The sequence below is a fragment of the Antennarius striatus genome, chromosome 23 (genome assembly GCF_040054535.1).
Source record: "Antennarius striatus isolate MH-2024 chromosome 23, ASM4005453v1, whole genome shotgun sequence".
NCBI classification, from domain to species: Eukaryota; Metazoa; Chordata; class Actinopteri; order Lophiiformes; family Antennariidae; genus Antennarius; species Antennarius striatus.
The window spans coordinates 3,507,771-3,530,139 of NC_090798.1; the positions used below are offsets into that span (position 1 = coordinate 3,507,771).

The 22,369-nt window shown below is 40.9% G+C and overlaps 1 protein-coding gene across 4 annotated transcripts in view; it reads right to left on the reverse strand.

The window, feature by feature from the left end:
* Positions 1-573: 573 nt before the first annotated feature.
* The window catches only part of shroom4 (shroom family member 4), a 47,449-nt gene continuing 25,653 nt past the window's right edge, over positions 574-22,369 (reverse strand). For 3 of the 4 annotated variants that reach the window (XM_068307899.1, XM_068307900.1, XM_068307901.1), the window contains 10 exons: positions 17,413-17,622; positions 9,855-12,792; positions 7,769-7,830; positions 6,315-7,175; positions 5,508-6,158; positions 4,616-4,748; positions 4,361-4,462; positions 3,455-3,625; positions 3,136-3,278; positions 574-3,022 (listed from right to left, as the gene is read on the reverse strand). In XM_068307899.1, coding sequence (XP_068164000.1) covers positions 2,866-3,022; positions 3,136-3,278; positions 3,455-3,625; positions 4,361-4,462; positions 4,616-4,748; positions 5,508-6,158; positions 6,315-7,175; positions 7,769-7,830; positions 9,855-12,792; positions 17,413-17,622 — 5,428 coding nt within the window. In that variant the 3' untranslated portion in view covers positions 574-2,865. Of the gene's footprint in view, positions 3,023-3,135; positions 3,279-3,454; positions 3,626-4,360; positions 4,463-4,615; positions 4,749-5,507; positions 6,159-6,314; positions 7,176-7,768; positions 7,831-9,854; positions 12,793-17,412; positions 17,623-20,709; positions 21,667-22,369 lie in introns of those variants that run through there. The other variant, XM_068307902.1, reaches the window with a different exon arrangement.

The following is a 22,369-nucleotide window of genomic DNA, read 5'->3' on the forward strand; positions in this document are numbered from 1 at the left end:
AAGCATTACCCTGCCAGCCCCATAAATATTATTCATTTATATACAGTTCATTGTTGACTTGGTGAGTCCTGGTGGTTGTTTCCGTGTCCTGAGAATGATTTATTTATGTACAACTTCCTGTACAGATATACAGTTTATATTTATTTACAAAAACATATTCAATGTGGATATATTTATGTATCTGCTACCTCTGTGCCAAACTCTCCGATTACAGTATTTTCCGCACTATAAGGCACACTTAAAAGCCTTTAATTTTCTCAAAAACCGACAGTACGTCTTATAACATGACCTGTACTACTAGTACTTATGCCTAGTATTAATAACTAATACTATGACAGGCTTTAGTACTAACACTACTACAGATAAGAATAATAATAATAATAATAATATAGCTCTTATGGTGGCCTTTCTAATAGTACTTCTTACAATTAATGGTGCCTTTATTACTGCTGCTGCAACTTTGAGCTGTCAGCTTCTCTAAAAATGAAGGCAGTTCATCACATCAGTTTTACATAACTGTTTCTTATTTCAGCAGTCAGTTGGACGAATTTTAACTTGATTACTTTCAGCCAGTTCACTTCCCCTTTCTGCTTTATTTGTGAACTCAGTTCAGACAACAGCATCCGAAAACATTTTCTCTAGGGAATGAAATTCTGTAGTCATTATTCATCACTCTCTTTTGTCACAGGGATGTTTTTGCCAGTTGTAACATTTGCAATCCATCTTTAAAAAAAAGTTTTTTTTTTCAGGAAAACAAAGGAATGACACTCTGGTTACTGGTTCCAACTTCTATTCCTCTCTGACCACATCAGTAATTTTTCAGTTGTTTTAGAAAATGGCTGTTATAGTACATGAATATACATAATATGTACAAAACAGAACAGAACAGGCACATGTGAACATAATGTGCTTAGGATTGTTTGGTATTAAAACAGCAGGAACATCTGGGAACAAACAGCGGGAAAAAAGCAAAAGCATGTGTAAAAGTGTCATTTTGAATAAACTTCAACTTGCAGGTTTTCTGCTTTTTGTTAGACCAAGTTTACTTGATCACCAGTAACCCAGTGAAACAGATGAAGATGTCTGTTTCAGTTTTACTGCTAAAGGCTTGTATTTAAACAGTAAAATGAAACACAGTTTTTCTTCTAAAGCTCAAAAAATCTCTTGTTGAACATTAAAGTGGTAACATTTGCAAGTTGTACAAAGTTGGTAATAGTTACGTAATATTTGACTCTCTTCTGTTTTAGTGTTGGGTTTCAATAAAGTCAATTTTTCCTGCAAAAAATGTCTGTAAAAACCTTGACAATTTTGGAAACACATTTACTGTCTTGCAAATATGTACCCCACTCATAGCTGTGTCTTAAATATGAATTTAAGTACCGTAGCCAGTTAGCCAAGCTCAGCATGAGGACAGGAAACCCCAAGAGATTCAGACTCCACCACCTACTATGGGTACGAGCTAACATGTTAAACATGGCTCCATTAATCAGAAATATTGTCAATGTTCACGCTAAGCTAAGCTAATTTACTACTTCCTGTAGTCTCATATTTACTTTGCAGATATGAAAGTAATGTAAATGGTTAAAGCTTTCGACAAAAACGGTCCTTTAAACAACAGTCTCCAGTACATGTTAACTGCACACATTGAATGACAGCACTGAGAACAAAAACAAAGTTTGGTGAAACAACACATTCTATTTTTCGATCCCTGTCAAAATTACTGTATACACTACAGGTCAACTACTCCTTCCCCTTCATCTTTTACATCCATTTTTACAACCAATTCCAGTCATTTCACAAATTAAAACCACTATATACACATCGTGTACATTATACACACAAGCGTCTTCTTTACATAACACTTAATATGTGACAGTTTAATGTGCCGGTGGAGTCTCAAACCCCACACACTGGAACATGTTACAGCCAGACACTAAAGTAATGCGAATACAAAAGTAATATGATAATGTTAAGAAAGATAATACAGAATATTTGCTGCTACTTGCAGCCAAAAACAAAGATGAAATGTAGTTATATTTATAGCTAACTTCCTAACAACAGATAAAATAATGCACCAAATTCTGACTTGACTATACTTTTGCGGATGGAATTTTTTTTCTCTCAAGATGAAGCACCAAAAAAAAAAAAAAAAGATCCTTTGATTCTCTGAACCAGGAGATTTAAATACAACAGAATAAAACACAAAAAGCAGCGTCTCAGTGGCACATTCATTAAGGCGAAATTTCTTTGGCAATTTAGTGTGATGCTGGTTAGAATAGTAGTGTCATTAGTACAGTTTTACAGTACTTATCTCAGGCACATAATGCGAAGCACACAGTATCATGTCTATGAGTCCTTACTTCACCCAGAGAGACTAAAATGTGATTTTTTTTACAAATTATTCCCTTTGAAAATTAATGTGACAATCTCAACCTGAAAATTTCCACGAGTTTATCTTTTACCAGAGTGGAATCTGGGGAGAAAATGCATTTTTCTTTTCAGTAATATCAAAATCATCTTATCTGCTGCTCTTTAATCACACTTTTAGGAATTAGGAATCTTTCTGAGACTTGGCTTTCTTTATTGTCTTGCTCTCTTCTCTTGGACTGTAGCTCTGAGGTCCACACCTCTCTTTTTTTTAATCATTGTTTTAACTTCCCTGCCTGTGTAAATATCCTGATATTTTACTTGTTATGAACTACTGAAAATAGTTCTGATAATACTTATAATAACGGTTCCACTTTTGATAGCTTAGCTAAGTTTAGCATTTCAGGAAGTCAAAACGACATAAAGTATTCAACCTTGGTCAGTTCTGTTTGAACTGATTTTGACTTAATGTTGTGCTCCACTTCTTCCTTCTCGTTTTCAATACTGTCCGTATCCCATCGACATTCCCATCCCGATCCCCAGCCCCAGCCCCAGGCTCTCCCTCAGTCCCCGCAGCTGCTCTTCTCCCAAGCGGATCTTGTCCTCCAACTGTCTCTGCTCCACTAGCAAGGCAGCTTTCATCTTCACAAAGTGACTGTGAAGACAAAAAATTGTTTTCATTAAAATGAATTATCAAAGACGATGAGTCTTGTCCCTCAGTCTCACAGATTACAACTTAAAAGTGTCCATATTTAAATAGTAGTGTACCTGTAGTCTCTGTGCTGCTCCGGGGAGAGGCATCGGGCCAGCACCCGGCTGACGGCTTGCTCTCTGCGGTCAACGTGGTCCTTCAGGTCCTGAGCTTCAGACAGCTGCCTCATCAGCTGACGTTTCTTCTCCAGAAGGGGGAGCTAGAGGATAGAGAAACAGAGAGAGGAGGATGGAGACACAACAGGTGGCATTTAGGACATTTGAAGCTTTCCAAACAGTCTGCCTTGTATTTAAATCATCCTCTGATTGGATCTTTCACTGTAACATCCTCTAAAATGTTACATTTCAACATTCGCTGTCCCCGTCCTCTCCTCACCCTCTCGTGATGCTCCGCATCAGGGTCCAATGTGTCCAGCGTGGTCTCCACTCTCAGCAGCCTCCCGGACAGTGACAGTAACAGGCTGACCACCTTGTCCAGGTCGCCGATGAACATACGGAACTTGTCGACCTCGTTGGGCTTACACACAGACACCACCATGGTCTCCACCTGAGGACACACACAGACACAAATGCTGATTAATTATATGTCTGGATCACGGACACAACAGCAATAATCTACCCAAAAGAGACACCTTATTTTGTATTAGTAATTTGATCCAAACACTGAAGGTCGTTGCTTAAAAAGGAATCAGGTTTAATACAGGAAGAGTGAGAGTCTTTAAATAGAACTAGAAAAAAGGAGTTTGGGTAGAGTGAAGGTTCCCTCCCCATAAACAATCTTTGCCAAGTCTAATGAAGTTCATCATCCATTCAGTCATTGAAGTATCATTAACTTACATCAAATGATGTGATCTACCAACCGGGAAAAGCAACGGTAGGCGCCTTAGAGTAAGAAAATGTTGACTAATTGCTACAGCTTTGTGATTTATCTTTATTTACACTGATGCCAATAAATTAAAATACACATGGATTTGCACAGCATTTCACTCAAACAAATGGTTTACATCATTCATTCATTCATTCATCATCATTAAAGTTTTTTATCAACCATAATAACCAAAGGTTGTGAATATCATTGGTTTCAAGGGGCAAATTCATAACGTCATCTTTAGCCTTATGATGAGTTTTTAAAATTTCTTTATGTCACAGAACGTGGTCGATTAAATCAACGATTAGATAATGATTAGTCGGGCAAAATCTTTGACATATAATAAATTGTTCTCAAAAATTCACAATGATGGAGCAAATGCAGCGGCTGACAGATGGAACAGACGATGCCCACCTCCTCTCCCAGCTGCGCGTTGGCCCTGATGTCATCCTGCAGTCCTCTCTGAGCTTCTCTCAACACTCCCAGCTTCTTACGGAGGCTCTCCATCAGCTGTTTCTGTACGACAGAAGCAGAACATGATGAAAATAACAGGCAACACATGTTTGTCGGTTTCGATTATCGTCACGTTAACACTGGCTTGGAGACGCAGAGAGAGACCATTTGCGGACTCCACCGGTTGAGCGTCAAGACAGTAGCTGCGTCCGTCACCTTATAGGTCAGCTCGTCGTCGTTGTCGTCTCTCCGTCTGTTATCAGTGAAGTCCTTCATCTGCGACAGGAGCTGAGCTTTGGCGGCCGATGTGCTGTAATAGGATGAACAGCTGGAGCTCGCACCAGACCGCCTGATGGGGGGAGAAATGTTTAATTTATATAGGCAGAGATAAAACACAGAGACAAGGCAGTAAAAACAGACACGCAGTCATAAAGTACAGTGATTAGGTAAGTGTATAAATAATCTATATGGTCAGTTATCATGGGTGCAACAAAAAAAAACGGGGAGCAAATGGAGAGCATCTCAGCTCAGAACGGCTAAATGAAGTAAAAAAGAAGACGATCCTGCGGCAGCTAAAAGAAAATGACACCTGATGCATAAACTGTGAATTTCCCAGTTTGGGACCATTAAAGCATATCTAATCTAATCTAATTTAATTGAATTGAATCTAACCTAACATGAAATAATCCAAATCACCCTGATAAATGGGATCAGAGTAAAGAGAGGGATGACAAAAACAGCTCTATAAGTTATGGTAACTTATCTTTTAGAATGTCTTACAGACAGAAATAAATAGAACAACATAATAATTGTCACATTTAATTATCAAAGTATTTTTTTCTATGTGATCACTCTTTCTATAAGACTCGTCTTTCTATGAGACGAGGCTAAAACAAAGACACCATAGCATTCCTCAAGAAAAAATAAATAAATCTGACAGCAGCGGTGCTCTGGAAAGGTTGTGGGAAAGAGGGATTAAGCTTAGTGACAAGAACAGTTAAGTCTTGTACGAATCAAATGATCTGTGTAATTAATGCGTTACACACGGTGAGAGAAACACACTTAGACTTCAACTCTGTCGCCCCCCCCTGCCTCGCTCCCTTGTTACCTATCCAGGCTGTCTGTGTTGTGCTCTGTGGTCTGGTAGGCCCCTCTCCAGCTCTCCATGCCTAGCTCTCCTTCACTGCTCTGGGGGAAGATCTCCTCCATGCTCAGTCTCTCTCCCCTTCTCTCCTTATTCTCCAGCTCCTCCTCCAGAGAGTCGGTCTCTGCTCTCATCCTGCCTGACGGCCAGTCCTCGGATCCGGTCAGGGTGTCTATGTCCGTCTCCAGGACCATAACTGGTAGTGCGAAGCAAGGGACCTCGCTGGTGATGGGCTCATCCTCTGCTGGAAGGAGCCTCTCGTCCTCCCGGAAGTCATCGATGTCTGTTTCCATGGGGATATCCAGGTCTGCGTCCAAACTGTGCGCGGGACTGGGGCTGAGGGTCGTTTCCGATTCGGTTCCTGGTTGTGAAACTTTCTGGGGATCGATGCTCTGAAAACCTCTGTTCAGACGGAGCTGCTGCTGCTGCTGCTCGAAGTCGATGGCGAAGTACGAGTCAGGATGGACTATCCTGCCAACACCTCCATTTTCAGAGACTGGTATAAGTGCTGAATCGCTATGAACTCTGGGAGATGGTGTCCTCTCCCACTCAGCTCCGGGTCTCACAAAAGAAGGTTTTGGTTTCACTGGTACCCTGTCCTGGTCAGGGTTGTGACTGAAGAAATGCAAATAAAAGGGAACAAAACAACAACTATTAAATTCACTTATAAACTCAACATTACTGATAAAGTAGACAAGAATGTGCAATAAACATTAAAAATGTCTTTACTGCAAAATAAACCCAACTAGTTGCTTGTACTGCCCCGCTCACCTGCCGTGTACTGGTGGAGGTGGAGGGGGAGGCAGAGACGATGACAAGTCTCTCTCCTGTGGTCTCTCATAGAGGCCCCTCGGGTCCCTGTCTCTCTGAGGTGGGGCCACGGGTCTGAAGGCCCTTCTGGAGAACATCGGACTGGGTGGAGCCACGGTAAACGGCGCTTCCTGAAACGGAGTCTTATTCTGACTGGACGCAGAAGCGTGGGAGAAAGACTGTTCCTGCGTTTGTGGTTGGTGCTGATTGGATGAGGGTTGGGGATAGGTGTGTCCATGGGTCTGAGCCTGGCAGCTGCAGTGCGGGCAGCCTGCAGACACTTCCTGTCTCTCCGGTGGGAGACTGTAGGACCTCTGTCTGCTCGTTTCAGCCGGAGGGACGTATGAAGAGTGATTCGAATAGTGCCCCCCTGCGTTATCAAAGGAAGGAGGGACGGACTGAAGAGCAGTGGAAGAAGTAGGAAACAGGGTGTGATGAGACGCCCGCCTGCGGTGGAACTGTTCCCATTTAGGTGGGGGCGGTCTCGGGGGAGGCGGAGTCTTCTTCCTGTTTGGCTGGGCTGTGGCAGCTTCCACCCCCCTGACACTACCAGCTCCTTCTTCAACCTCACTCAGGGTCTGGCTGCCCGCCACACTTATCGATGGTGACCAGCGGTGACAACTGTCAAAACGGAGGTCGTTTTCAGACATTGCTCGCCCTCTGAGCGAGAGAGACACCGGTGGGGGGGCAAATGCATATCCATTATGGTCACCAGTGTCGCCGTCAACATGTCTGGATCCCCATTGGCTCTGATGGAAGTGCTGATGATACTGATTGATGCTCTCTGGAGGTTTGAAGTCCCGTCTCCAGGATTGGTAGTCCCTGTCATGATGAGATTGATGTGATGGAAGAAAAAAAAGTTACTTGTGAACTGTTACATGATCTGAATGTGATTTGGTTGGAAAAAAATAATAATAAAAGGTAATAAAATGTTATAAAAGGAAACTATTCAAACCTTGAAGGGAGTTAAATGACTGGAAATGTTTGCTTTAGCATTCTTCACTTGCTCAACTGCTTCTGTTACAAGTCAAATATGAGTAGGGGCCTTTTTAACAAGCTGTGTGTGTCCTAAATGCTGCCCTACGTTCCTAATGAGTGGGATCATCATCATCCAAGCACATGTCATCATGAGCACATTTTAAACATGGATGATTGCTCCCCGGCTCATTATAGTCAAATCAAAGACAGGCACGACTGAGTAGGACTTCCGCCCATTTGCACAAGGGGCCGAGCCCGCAGAAGGTCTCCAGAGATTCAAAGGAGTCAGACAGACAGAGATGAAGCTGGTGTGTGTCTGAAATGCCACGTCAACAAGGCAGAATGAAACGCTGGGATGTTAATCAAGAGTAATAAGATTCCTTGTTTGTACAAACGTACAGTTTCTGTCCGTATCTGTGCTACAAGGCGTGTCTCACCTCTCAGTCAGGCTGTACTTCCTGTTAAGCGTGGTCATTTCCTGTTGCCGAGTGGGACACGTCTGCGGAGGACATATAAAGCTGGTTAATAAAAGCAAAGGAATGGAGGAAGGCTTCTATCTGGTGTTGATAACAAAGAGGTGTTGGCTTTGTAACTACTTAAAAAGTACAGAGGGGAGAAGCTACCCAAAACAAGGAGGTACAGATATTTTCTGAGTCTGAAATATGAATCTGAACATTCAGGTGGTATTTTTGTTAAAATGGTAGGGAGTCATTTTAACATTTTTGGCCGCCACTTGCTGTGAACAGAGTAAAATAAATCCATAAAATGATAACAACTGAGAATGTGAACATAAACTCTGAACCACAGGTACCTGGATGGTCCCGTATTTTAATCCATTGTAATTTAACTCTACTCTTTTTCAAGAGCTGAAATTCAATCTGACTATTTTTGTGCTGGAGTCTTCTGTTCAACAAAAAAGTGGTAAAAAAGTGTTTCAAAGCAACTGTGTTCCTGAAGATATGCCAATTTAATAAAAGACTTATATTTGATCCCTTTTATTTAATTCATAACTTGAAGGAGTTTAAAATATTATTTTCTTTAATCTGGTAGGAACATGATGAACACCAAAGATGTACAGAAATAACCTTATTTTGCCAAGAATAAGTCAATTCAGTTATTTGAAAACATCTAAAAACACAGCTGGGGTTCTCAAATTAGAGTCTACTGAGTGACAAACCACAAATAAATAGTTGGTTGCGGTTTTGTATTTTAACGTAAGGTTTCCAAAACAATCACAAACATACTGTACTAGAATATCAAAGCGAGGAGTGGATTGATGTGCGTGTGTCTGTGTTTACATGTATACTTTGTTAAGAACGATCCCTTTGCATGACTCTATTTCCATGTGAGTATGTGTCTGTAGAGTATCTTATCACAGCCATCCAGCACATCTGTTGCAGTTAAAGATATTCATCCTTGTCAGATGTGAAACAAGAATTCGAAGCATGGTATTATCTCTGACATCAAACCGTCAACCTTTCATTTATGAGGGAAAGATTCAAAGCTCCACTGAGGCCTAAGCAGGGAAGGCCACACACAAACAATAAAACAGTGTCAGCTTGAAACACACATCTGCCTGGTTGAAGATAAATTTCATCCAGGACAGACAGTTATTTTAACTTAACTCACAGAAATGAATGATAAAGTGGCTGATATGTTGAACTTCATAAGACTTTTTTAAAGTTCAGACAAGCTGCTGCACCCCCAGCCAAGAGACTCAAATCAGTTTGTGGTAAAGACGAAACCCAACACGGCTATTATCGCTGACACAAGTGTCCGACACTGTTGCCCAAGCTCCCTGATAGCCTTCAGTTATTTCAAGGATTTGCTGAATTTTCAGTGACATCGACCGCACGAACGATGCTAGGTTCAACTTTAAGCCAACCGTTCAACCACAGAGCACTTGGACCAAGTGGCCGCTTCTTTTCAACATCCAAGTGTTGCTACACTATGTGTTTCTGGTACCAGTCGAAGTGGAGATGTTTTCAGTCTCCGCTGGTCATGTGAACTCAGTCCAAAACCGTAGACTGATTTCAGTGAGCTGCAAAGTTCATCTTTCACTCAAGACATCACTTGGTTTTGTGCTACATAAGGATATACAGTAGTCTATAATGGGGTCTCCCTTGTAACAGAATTTGTTTCTGAGGCCAGTAAAATTATTAACACCGTTGTTAATGGGTGCTAACATGTTGATGTCTTAAGCCTTAAGAAAGTTGACAATGTTTTTCCATTCATCAATGTTCACAAAACTGTTTTCTACTTTACGCAGAACAATGCATTCAAATGAAGTGAAGAATAGTAGAAATGAAAACAGGATGGCCTGGAGATTGGTTGTTAAAAATGGTTGCAATGACTAATCCTATTAAGACAGGTGTAGGAGCGAGAGATTCAGTTTCTGTTTCATCCAACTGACAAACCTTGAGGTCAATGACACCAAACCCCTATCCCAGAAGCTAAAAGTCTTTATTGACATGTTAATGGACATTTAAGACTGTATCTTTGAGTAAGAGCTGAACTTTTTACCTCTGTAGGTGTGTAGCTCCTTCCTGTGTATCCGTGATGTTGGTTCTCTCTGGGACGAGACAAGTTGTTGACGGGGTAAAAGGCTGATTGGGAGAGTTGATTCTGGGTTTGGTCATGAGAGAACGACTGTGGCATCGGTTGGAAGCCATGGAAGTTGTCCTTGTGTAGGAAGTCTTGACGTTTTTCACAACTGCTGTAAAAATCCTGGTGTGATGCGAGTTGAGCATCTTCTTCCCTTAGCTTCTCTCTTTCTTTCTCACGCTCTTTCTCCCTGTGTTTTATGATACGTTCCTCCTCTTTGGCCCTCTCCATGTCTTTTACCCTCTCCAATTCAAGTTCCTTTTCTCTTTCCCTCTCCCATTGTCTAACCCTCTCCTCTCGTTCTCGCTCCAATTGAATCTCCCTCTTCCTTACCCTCTCCATTTCTAATTCCTTCTCCAGTCTTTCCTTCTCCTGCTGCCTCTCTCTCTCTCTTAATCGTTCTTCTCTTTCCTTTTCCTCCCTTTCTCTCGCTTGTTTCTTCTCCTTCTCTGTGCCTCTCTCCCTGCTGGTACTCACAGACAGCCTCCTGGCTTCACCAGTGTTTGGAAGCAGAGCATTTTCATGCTGAAGTCCATCCTGATAGGAGTATCTCCTTTGTGTTATGTGCTGACCAAGCTCCCCTCCTTGAAGTTCAGAGAGGTGGGGGGGTTTCTTTTGCCTGCAACTTGACAAGCTAGAGACATTTACCCTGGACATACCTTTGCTAGTCTCTTCAAAAAACTTCTTTCTATCTGCAAATGGAAGGATATCTGACTCCTCCACCCGAGAATAGGAAGAGGAGCGACTGTATGAGGAAGTCAATGAGGAGGTGAAAGTGCAAACCCCATGCTGTGACCCTGTGATTCCCAAAACCCTCTCATCCATGATTCTACATCTTCGTTCTGGTTGGGGCTCTGGTTGAAGTTTATGTTCGGGAGTCCAACGCCAGCGTCGGGCTTTGCCAGCAGGGGCTGGCTCCTCCACAACTCGGATGCCAACACCGAAACTGGGAACTCCTGGGTCTAGAATCTGGACTGACCTGGGTAGACTGTTGTTTTCATTGTGGGATTTTGATTGAGGAAGAGTCTGCAAGACATCACGGTCAGAATCACTTGAGGTATTTGACTTCTCAACTGGGAGTGTAGTGTTGTTATCTTGGAGGTTAATAGGTGGGGCAAATGAAATTTTGGTACTCCCATCTTGGGCTTGGAGGTCTTGTTCTGAACACTCCTCATTGAGGTCTGGACTGTCTTCCTCCTGGACTGTTTCTTCACTATAGAGCAGTCCACCTGGGCCGCGGGTTCTCTGAAGCTGAGCCATTTTCCTCTGGATCTCATTGCGGAGGTTGGTGGCAAATCGGTCACTGCGACGACGGTTCCGACGATGGTTTCTAGAGATTGACTTCTTTATGTCATTCTCACTTTCTATATTTTTAGCCCCACTTCCCTCTCTGTTCACTGTTCTCTGCTCCTCCAGTAAGGAGTCTACACTTGCAGCAGCACTAAGAGGCTTAAAATTTGTCTCTTGTATCTGATTACTGTTCAACTTTTCCTGTATGGACAATCCAGTGGGGACATCTGGTACACTCACAGAGCGACCCCATGGGTGATGACGCTCAAGTGGTGTGATACAGCCACCGTTCATCCCCCTCACTTCCTGCCTATTGCTTGAACCTCCATTATCATAATTTCCTTCCAAGAACACAGATCCTGGAGTTGAGCAACGGCTGCCATCGTCTTTGTTAGACTCAGTGTGGAGATGGTTGGGAGAAGCTTCTTCGTCATCCCTCATGGGCTGGATTGAAGAATGGGAGAACTGGCTGCTACATGGGGATGAGGAGCAATCAGGGGGGTTTGACTGACTGTAAGACTCCAAAGAAGAGCCATCATTGTTAAACTGTAACAACTGAAGCTGGGTGGCAAGGAGCTTCTCAGGGGCACTGTGTCGGTGTAGCTCTGTAGAGGGGTGTCTGGTCTGGGTGTGCACGGCATGAGACTGTTCTTGAACCTCTATGGAGAATTGTGTAGGTAAGGATTCGGGACGTGAGATGGTGACAGGGGCAAGGGAGGAAGTTGCTGGGTCAGAGAGGCGATCAGAGGTGATATCTGAATTGTGCTCTTTCTTAACACCTGAAACACATTCGATTAGTCTGATGTCTTCAGTCTGTCTTTGGAGATAGTGCGAATTTAAGGTATTGCCTTTGAATATATTAGTGTTGTCACTGTCTTCTGGTGCAAGGAAGCCATTGTGGATTCCCGGTTCAACATTCACAGAGGACTGGTTTTCATCATAGCAACAAGAAACACTAGAAACTTCAATTGGAGCAGAAACACAATGTTTGTTGACCACATCAGGATGACTCCGGGTTGCTCTAAAACTGTCCTTCCTGACTGGAGGCTGAGGTGGGTTCATCTTTCTCTCAGCTACTCCTTCTCCATTTCTCAAAATATCAAAATCACCTCCTCTCCGCTCCTCCTCATAACAACAGGAGGAAGGCCTCTCTTTTACCTCAATAGGCTTTGATCTTGGCCTAGTCAGTGACCTGGACTTTTGCATAATAAGCTGAGTATCATCTAGAGCTTCACCAGATGAGTTCCCGAGAGTTGAGGTATCGCCACCGGGGCAACCACGACAAGCCGGCCCCAGGCTCTGGAGGAGGTTATCCATGGAACAGGCTTCTCCAGGCCTTAGCGGCACTGTTGCATAGTCCGATGTGTTTGAGCTGGTAGAGAAGGAGCTGTAGGCAGAGTCTCTCTTGTTGTTGAAGAGGGTGGGGTCCACCGGTGACGTGCGGGAATCTGAGTAGAGCTGTGTGGTGGGTGTTGGCGTGTCCAAGCTCTCCATGGAGCCCACAGAGCTGCTCCGGTCAGTAGAGGAATAAGGTCTGGACAGGTGACCCCACTGCAAGGACAAGTCACTGAAGAGACAGAGAGAAATTAAGATCAACTACAGTGTTTCAGAAAAGGACATCAATAATGAATCAAAATCAGCATTTGCTGTTTTTGTCTGACATTTCATAATATATTGTTTGGGGAAATTAATCTGAGAAAAACACTGAGAACATTTAATTTTGACAAAGTTACAGGCATATTTGTGAGGTCTCTCTCTATGAACATATCCCTTTGGAAAACTTCTGAAATGAACAGCTGGGGAATCTGTTTTCTATCAGTCCTGAGCTGAGGATCTACAGCAGTCCCATGTGTTTTTAAAGACCCTCTGAGGAAGCCTCTTAAGGCGGAGAGGGATTTCCTCCTCATCAACTCCCACTGCCCGGAGTCAGCATCTCTAAGTCATCCCTTAATTCTGCTCTCGCAATTTCATTCCATTCTTCCTTTTGTGGATGCCGGCTGTCCCGTCTCCTTTACGTCAAATCTGACTTCATTCCAACATGTCAACCACTTTTTAACAAACATATATTTCATTGACATCATTGGAAAATAAACCTGATTTATTTCATTTTACTGGGGCACAAATCTGTTTAGCTTTGCATTGATAAAGAATTGATGAAGAGAGAAAAGTCCACTTGTGTTGTCAGTACTAGCGAATAATAAAATGATTCTCAGATCTATTTTTTTTCTTTTCACTGCAAAATATGTACATATTGAACCCACTATTCTAAAATGCTTTATTCACACAAAGGCTCCCAAAAATGTGTTAACTTGTAAATCTAAGACAAAAACATGAATGTGATAAATATCTTCAACAGGGTGAACAGCATCTACTCAGTTTGAATCTGATCTGAAACCTCTGTTGAGCATTGCTTTTTTTCCTGTTTACTTCTACATCTACTAAAAGCCAAAAATTCCTGAAAAATTAAACAAAAAGAAGAAAGGACAAAGTATTTCCTCAACATTCCCACAGTTTTGGAGAAATCCACATTAGAGAAAAAGACAGGAAGTTCTTTCCACCAGAAAGGGAATGAAGGCAGGAAAAAACATTATAAACATATCAATGTCAAAACTAGTTCTTTTGGGGTAAATGTACTGAAATATTATCTAGAACAACAAAAGCATCTGTAAACATTTTGATTTCATTTTGGAATGACTGCACTATAAAGAAGACAAAATGGGAAGTTTTAGGGTTTTTTTTGTTTTTTTTGCTGTTATTCAGACAATAAGGACATGTTTCAAAGAGACAAAGGACGGTTGCTCAGGCTTTGATGTCAAACCATTGTGGGGAGACGACCAGCAGACTATCTTCAAGCTGTTTCTGTGGTATTCATTGTTTATCGGTCATGCAAAGATCAGAGCACTGATGGGGTTTGTTCCTCTTGCACTGACCACATGTAGCTTGTTTTGTGGTGACATAATATTGTCTGTAATTTTTCAGTCCATTTATTACAAATTATGCATGCCTTGTATTGTATCTTCCCTTCATGACATGCCTCTGGCTTTTTTCATATAAAAATCTTCAACTGCCATTGGTGCTATTTCTGTACATTGTGAGAGTTAATAAGTTTTATATTTTGAAAATATCAAAGAAATATTAAAGTAAGTGTTGTCACAAGCCAATTATAAAACTTACATCTTTTAGTTACATATTTTTTCTTACATGAACCTTTGCTTTAAGTTTAGACAGAAGACTATTCTTTGTACTTGGGCTCTATGTTTTACTCATTCCATCCAGTTATTACACCTCTAACTCACACAGTCTTGATTTGACGCATTCATAATCATCACCGTCTACCTGTACCTCTGCTTCAATCACGCTACCATTTCACAAATTCACCGACTTCATCAATTCAGTCATCGGCCGTCATCACCACTACCACCAGTTCCTGGATCCCATTTTTATGTGCTCATAGCCTAACTACAACAATGGTTTGCAGCAATAAAAGAAAACTCTGTACTCCTTCTATCTGTCTCTTTTATTGAACTTAAATTGTCATGTATTAATTACGTGAGAAAGTGAGGATAGGCATATAATAAGGCTGCCATGTACGCTGCCGACTAGGTAGGTGTATTGTATAAAATGAGAGCCTGACAATAGCAGATGCCTTTAGGAAGTCTTCATTGTATAATTTTTTTTTTACTAACTGATTTTCTTAAAGAAAACAATGGGTGCCAGGAAAAGCAGTGTTGAAATGGTCCTTAAAGAAATTATAAAGGATACCAGTCAAAAGAAAAATAATCTGTGAGAAAAAAAAAAATTCATTATCTGCATGAGAAAATCATCTTTGAAGGAAGTGAGCAATGCATGAGAAAAAGAGCCAACTGTATAGATTTGACCTGGGTGACAGGGACAGGAAGAGAGGAAATGAGACGGGAGCTGGACAGGAAATGACAGTCACTCCTGTCCAATCATGTGGAACATGTGACAGTGAGGTTTGACACAGATAAACCAGAACACACACGTACTGTACATAAATACTGTACAGAATGGCGTGTGTGTTCACACATATATGATTAACTGTCAAGACATGAAATTATACAGACAAATATTTTATTAGCTATTTGAAATCGTGTCACTCTAGATTAGAAATTAGCCTAATTTTTCCTCTGATGTTTTCACATCTAGTTTTAGCGCTTGTATAAAAGCAGACACGACCGGTGTACAAAATGTCGCTCTCCTTCAAAACAGTTTATTGAACGTCTTCCTCTCTTTGTCCACATGTTCTGGGAGTTGCATGCCATTGTACAGAGTAATACCGGGAGCTGCCTCCTCCTCATCTGATGATATTTTTGTGCATGTGTCTTTTTCAATGCTGAAGCCAGGCAGGAGAAACTGTGGGAATAGAAGACCCACAACTATGCACACAGACTATCTAACTCATGCGGGACTACTGGATCTAATAGCAGCACATTATATCACTGATTCTTATCAAAAGCAGAACAGTAGAAGGTCTTAATGTCCCATGAAGCTGACAAAGACAGCTATTTTTATTGTGAGTCAATATACAGACTGAGGTAACTTCCTCTTTCCCTTTAAAGGATTACAGTTTAGCTTCATGAGATCATACTCCATTAAAAAGACTACTGTACTTCATTTCATTCAACCTGAGTGGAAAATTCTGTTCCGATTATCTCAGAGTGAAATAAAATAGCCACTATTATCTTTGAAACTAAAACGGTTGGCTGACTAATCACAGATAAAACACAGAAGAATCAGCTGAAACGTTAAGTTAATAGTTAATCAATAGTGTAGTCATTTTAGTCAGAACTACGGTACACTTGTACCACACGGCCTCTTTTGTGTCAGTCTTGAGAGGCAGATCTCTATGCTGAAATAAAGATGTAATAATTCATTTCTTATAAATGAAGACTTAAATATATCAGATTTAAAACACCCACAGTTCTACGTGTCCATGATTTTTGCTGCTCCAAACTTATTTGTCCTGATTTGTGAACCCGTCTCTTCATTTTCGTTTTAGTTCTCTGCTTAGCAAGTCAGACAGTCTGAACTTAAACATAAAAGATCCTGATAATTTTTTTTTTTAAGAAAGCTGATTAAACAGAAGACAATCATCAGCTGATTGCTGTTCATATGGTAAAAAACAAACAAACAAACCAGCCAATCCGACACTTTACTGTATCTGGAATTCTCCTTTGTCAAATGAACAAAATGAATCTATTTTGTCCCCAATGACACACAATAAGTAACACATCTTTATCCGTTTGATATCATTATCACTTTGAAATGTTTGAACAGGAGCTTAAAATAGATCAATGTACTTCCCATGTGGGCTATATTGACGTTAGAACACGGTGATGTCACTAGTTTCCTGGGGACTGTTGCTTTTGGGGGTGAGTCACAGGGACCAAAACCCTAGCCAGTGACTAAAAGTCAAAGTTAAACTGAGTCACTATGTGTAATTAAAACTTAGAGTGACACATGTTCTGTGTGGACAAATCTGAACTGTTTTGGGGTCAAACTGAACCAAAAACATTTGGTGGGGGACAAAACACCACCACTGTGACACTTCATATAACAGAAGAGAATCAAACCTGAGAGACATCTGGTTGAAGATTAATTAAACTTGCCATTGTTGCAAATCAAGTTGAATGCAGTTCACTTCAGGTAAAGCATAACACCAGAAATGTGATGTTTTCATATATATATACTGTATAAACACCTGAAAAACAACAAAGTTACTCCGTGTCTTTTTCCATCAACATTTACTCTGAGAAATATAAAAATGTTTTAAAAAATCTATTGTTATGTTAACGAACATGAACAAGACATCCAGAATCCATGATCTGGCCAACAACACATCCTCCCTCCAACTTTTAGGGACAGTTCAGCATTTTTTAGGCACTGTAATTCTGCTGAAAATTCTCCAAATAAGTAGACACAGCTAGAAAAATATAACCTCCTTGGTAAAAGTGAACTGATTAACTAGTTGTTGGCTTAAAGAATTTGAATTTTAACCCATTGACTAAAAATAAATCAGTAGAAAAATAAGACACATTTTTATTTTGCCACTTAAATGTTATAACCCCTTATTAGACAGTCCTTCTTATCCCAAGAAGGGAATAAATCTTTCATTCGTTTGATCACATTAATCACTTGTAAAATTGGTGACAATCTGCTTACACACCTGTTGTCAGTTGTGTGCCAGGGTAGTGTGTAAGACCCAGGATGGAGCTGCATGGCAGACAGAGGGGGAGGAGGTGGGAGAGGAGGGGAGTCAGCAGGAGGGAGGCAGGGCGGAGGGGGAGGAGATGGAGGAGGGGGCGGGGGAGGGAGAGGTAGCTCCGATAACTTTGCCAGGTGCCAGGAATGCGGTCTGATGAGAGGAACGCTGCGCCTGGAGGATGACAGGGAGAAAGTCAGGTGAGGATGAAGAGCAGCAGAAAACTATCGCGGAGGACAAAGTCAGATATGAAACAAACCTGCCTGCATTGACTTCATGGGCTTTGGTTGAATTTCCTATTCTGCACCCATCCTAGGCTGATACCTTATACTTCTGATACCAGCAGAGAGGTCTGTGGAAACAACTTCCAAAAAAGTCCTTTTGCCCACTTTTATTAAGTTCATCTAACATGCACATTAAGTTCTCAGTCTGATCTCAAGCCAGACATTCCAGCGCATCCCATGATATTCACTAATATCCTTATACAGACTTCTGATTCCATATGTTAGCCAGATTCAATGCGATCTCTTGCTGAGAGCATCTGCGTGTGCACACGAGACCTAGAGAGAAGCAAAGTGTCTAAAAAAGAGCTAGAGATGAGAAAAGAGAGTGAAAGCAGTTGACTGCATCTGCTCCTTTCTCAGGAACTGGAACCATCATGTGGATGACTTCCACTTTATGATTAATCTGAAACTTAACATGAACTTGTCTTCAGTGACTTGCGGATTAATTTTGAGTTGGCTTAAGTGACAAAATCAAAACTAACCAGAGTTTTTCTGGATTTATTAGCGATGGATTTGACTCTGTAGACTACAACTTTCCCAAAAAACGTCAGAATTAATAGTCAACGTGTATTGGGTTAAAAATATCAAATTCAAAGCAAAACTTTGCAAAAGCAAGACTATTCTGAGTATTTCAGAAAAACATATAGAGGAAAAATTTTTGAGAAAGGAATGCCAATTGTGGAACCATGAGGGAAAAGGCAAGTCCATTTCTTTGTATTATCATTTATGATAAAGCAGAAACGAGCCAAACCTTTCCAGAATAAACACTCACACTTCCTGGTTCTGGCTCCTTTAGAGGGATTTCTGTCGGAGTCCACTGATTGTTCAACTTTGCTGACAATGTCCTTAAATTATACCCTGAGAAAGTTTATGTAGAGCCTGTGTGTTTTTTGTATTTGTGCCAAACTTCAATGTGCGCATGAATACATGCAGGAGCAATCTAAACTAAACCAGTCTAAATAGGTCATCAGACTTCTTATAAATACTAGTTGACATCTTCCAACAACTACCAATTCCTCCTTTATAAAAGTTTGATTGCTAAGAAAAACTAAAATTATAATGCCAAAGTGAGCTGGACATAAAAAATACAGAGCAAAAAAAATCACAAATGTGGAGTTTTGCAACTTAATGTAATACAGAAAGTTGCTGTAGTGTTTTGTGCTAATGCAGCTGAGACAGGAAATATTATTTTAAACCACATAACCAAAGGCTGTTCTTCCAAAAATCTCAGAGTGAGTCAGGGAGGTTAGCAATCAAGTACAGTATCCCATAAATGTAGGGATTCACAGCAAGAAAGTTCTATATGGGATCAAACCTGGGAGAGCATCTTGTATAAGAATCAGCATTTTTGTTAGTTACATAGAATGCTGGTCAATCACATTTGTTCTACTGAAAGAATTAGAATGTTCTTTATTTATTTCAATTTATTCTAACAAGGCACCTTTCAGTGATTGTTTAATGACGCTCAAGTTATAACTGGCATTCAAAAATGCTTTTTTTTTTAAACTTAATAATCTTCTTTGTTGTTATAACATCTCAATAACTATGAAGTGAAACACATAACACTGTTTAAAATTATAATTACAATATTGTTCCAAAAGGAACAGAAAAAACTCATAAGCATCAGGGAAACTTCATTACAGCTTATTCTTATTTGTCGTCACTGAAAGTTCATCAGTTAAGCACAGGACAGGAACAATGATCTAAATTATTGCCCAATCTATCAAATATTATCCAAATCAATCAAGTAATTGTTAGCTGACATCACAATTTCCCGGAGCCCAAAATGGCATCTGAAATTGCTGCTTTTGTCCAACCAACAGATGAAAATAAACTCTTCACACGCGATGGTAAAATGAAAAGCAGTAACTCTTAACATTGGTCTGGCAGTGAGCTACTCTATTTTCAAGGCATAGATCTCTGGACAACGTAGATATCTCAAGAACTGCATTTGATGGAGGCCACATCAAACCTGTGTGATTTCAAGCACTTACAAAGGCAATTATCATTTGTCAGAGTTCACATGATCCATTTCCTTTTTCTGACATTGTAACCCAGTTGGCTACCTGTCTCAGCAAGGAATACAGTGAACACAATAGAAATGTGTTTTTTGAGACATTAGACAGGAGGTAACAGTGGATCATTGCTGAGTAAACCTAGAAATTTAGCAAATCAATGATCAGCAACTGCTACCAAGCAGGAAATCACTCAGGTTTTCCCGACTTGTCAAACTGACAAGCTTTTCAACATGTCTTCAATACTTTGCAGAGGACTTTCACCATGTATCTAAAACAAGAACTGGGAGACAAGACCTACAGTAACAGAAATGACAAGAAAAAGAAGCAATCAAAGGGAGAGAAATTATGTATTCTCTGTTGCAGCTCTGAATGAGCCTCTATGAAAGGAAGTGCTGGAATGTCCCACTTAATGGTCACAAACAGCTGACTGATACCGCAAAGGTCAAGACTCATAATCTCAGTCACACAGACAGACTCAATTCAGTACAGAAAGAATTCCAGGCCAATAGGCTTGGACTCTATCCATCCTCAGCAACGGAGACAGAAACTCTGGCAATGCTTGCCTCCAACACAGGAGGAAGAACGTGGAACAAGGAAGGAATGATTAAAAGATTGCGGAGAAGAAGACAAAAAGTTTGTGTATGAGGGTGTCTGTCAAAACATGCATCATGTGCTCAACTACCCCTCCCTGGGAACTTGAAAACATGGCTGCTGTTGACTACACAAGGTAACAAATGATAAAGACGCAATCTTCAGAGTTTCAAGATACTTTAAGGTTTGCGCTAAACTTCAATCCGAAAAACAAGAGCATATTTTGGAACACTACTTCAGTTCCCTTAATGTTACAAATAAAAACTATGATAAACTATGGAGAATAATCAAGAAGTGTTTTTAGAAGATGAAAAGTAATTTGAGATCTGACCAAACGATTCCTAAAGAGGCAAGAGTTTCAAACCTACCTGAAACATCCACTGTCAAACGGATCCCAGATCAGATGCTAGCATCATTGGTAGCCAGAATTGGATGTTTCATTTGAAAGTCTTGAAACTACAGACTTCCCCTATGTGATCCTTGCAACTTTTCGTCATTAAAAAAAAAAAAAAAAGTTATGTCTCTTTAGTTTTGTCCTGATGCCGGCTCAGGTCTGGTCAGAGGTGGAGGTTGCGTCTGTAACATCTGAGACTTGGTATGAAGTGTTCAAATGCTGGTGTCCATCTGAAGGAGTAAAATAGCTGACAGGCTCTGGCCAAGAGGGAATGACCAACCGACAATCCTCACATCCCCTCTCCCTCCTTTTCCTCTCTTCCTCCTCCCTCGCTCCTCTCTGTAGAAGACAAAACATGGCTATTTCTTCCTCCTGCTTTACAGTTCTCTCTCTCCTCACCTCATTCCTTCCCTCCCTCTCTTTCTCTCTCTCTGTCTCTCTCTCTCTTTCTGTCTCCCTCTCTCTTCTCAGGCAGGATGTGTGAGTCAGTGAGAGAGGAAGTATTGTGGAGAGCAGATAAAGTGGTGGACGGCTGCTAAAATAATACCCAGAATTGCTCGGTGTTATTGTTTGACATGGAGAAAAAAAAATGCAGAGGTACTTCCTCTTTCTGTGTGTGTTAGCGTGTACATTTGTTTGCAGAGCATGAAAAAGAGATCGAAGGAGTAAAGAAAGCAGAGACTGGGGGCTTTTGGACCGACAAGGGGGTTTTTTCAGTTTGGCTGGGATGAGAGAAACAAAAAGTGGTGAAAGAGAGGGGATATAGACGATGGTAGGTCTCCAGGAGATCACAGGAGCAATAACAAAGTCCTGGACACCACAGACGAACAGAAGAGAGGAAGATCAAATTATCCTTCATCATCTCTTCTTATGAACTTCCATTACAGGAGAATCATCACAGAATTATGGCTGTTACCACCACATTAAGATATTGTACTTTTACTGCTATGTCAACTGTTCAGGAAATTATGCATAAATTGTTTTTGTGCATGACAAATCATTTTAATAATAAATGCACACGAAGAATACAAAAATTTGATGATATGCATTCATTTATTTCGAGAAAGCAATCAGTGTGACCTGGGGAACAACGTTCATAGTTCCTTAATATAAATACAGCGGCTTTGTTTCTGCCTTGTAACTCTGCCATTCATACAAATCTAAAAACAAACTACTGGTGAGTAACTTCTGGCATATTTGCAGCTCCCTGAAGAATAAACTGTAACTGTACAATCTATTTTAAGATCATATTAACATAAATGTAAATCTACACTTATAGGACAATCCTTAGATTTAGTTTAACAGTTACACTAATTCGGTTATCATTAGTGGCAGATGATAAAATTTACATGTGGCATTTTCCCTTTCAGGCTGCCGATGGCTGTGTGACTATCCCCTCCTTATTTTGACTAGACGTGGACCTGGTTGAGCAAACATATCGAGGTGTGAGCGTCTGACGATAACCGTGTTGAAGTTTAACCAACTGCACAACAGCAGACACTTGATAACTTGAGGCCCTCGGTGGGTTTCAAAGGATTTCCTGGAGACTTACGTCTCCTGCAGACCCCGTGAAGGTGTGTGCGTGTGTGTGTGTGTGTGTGTGTGTGTGTGTGTCTGTGTGTGTGTGTGTGTGT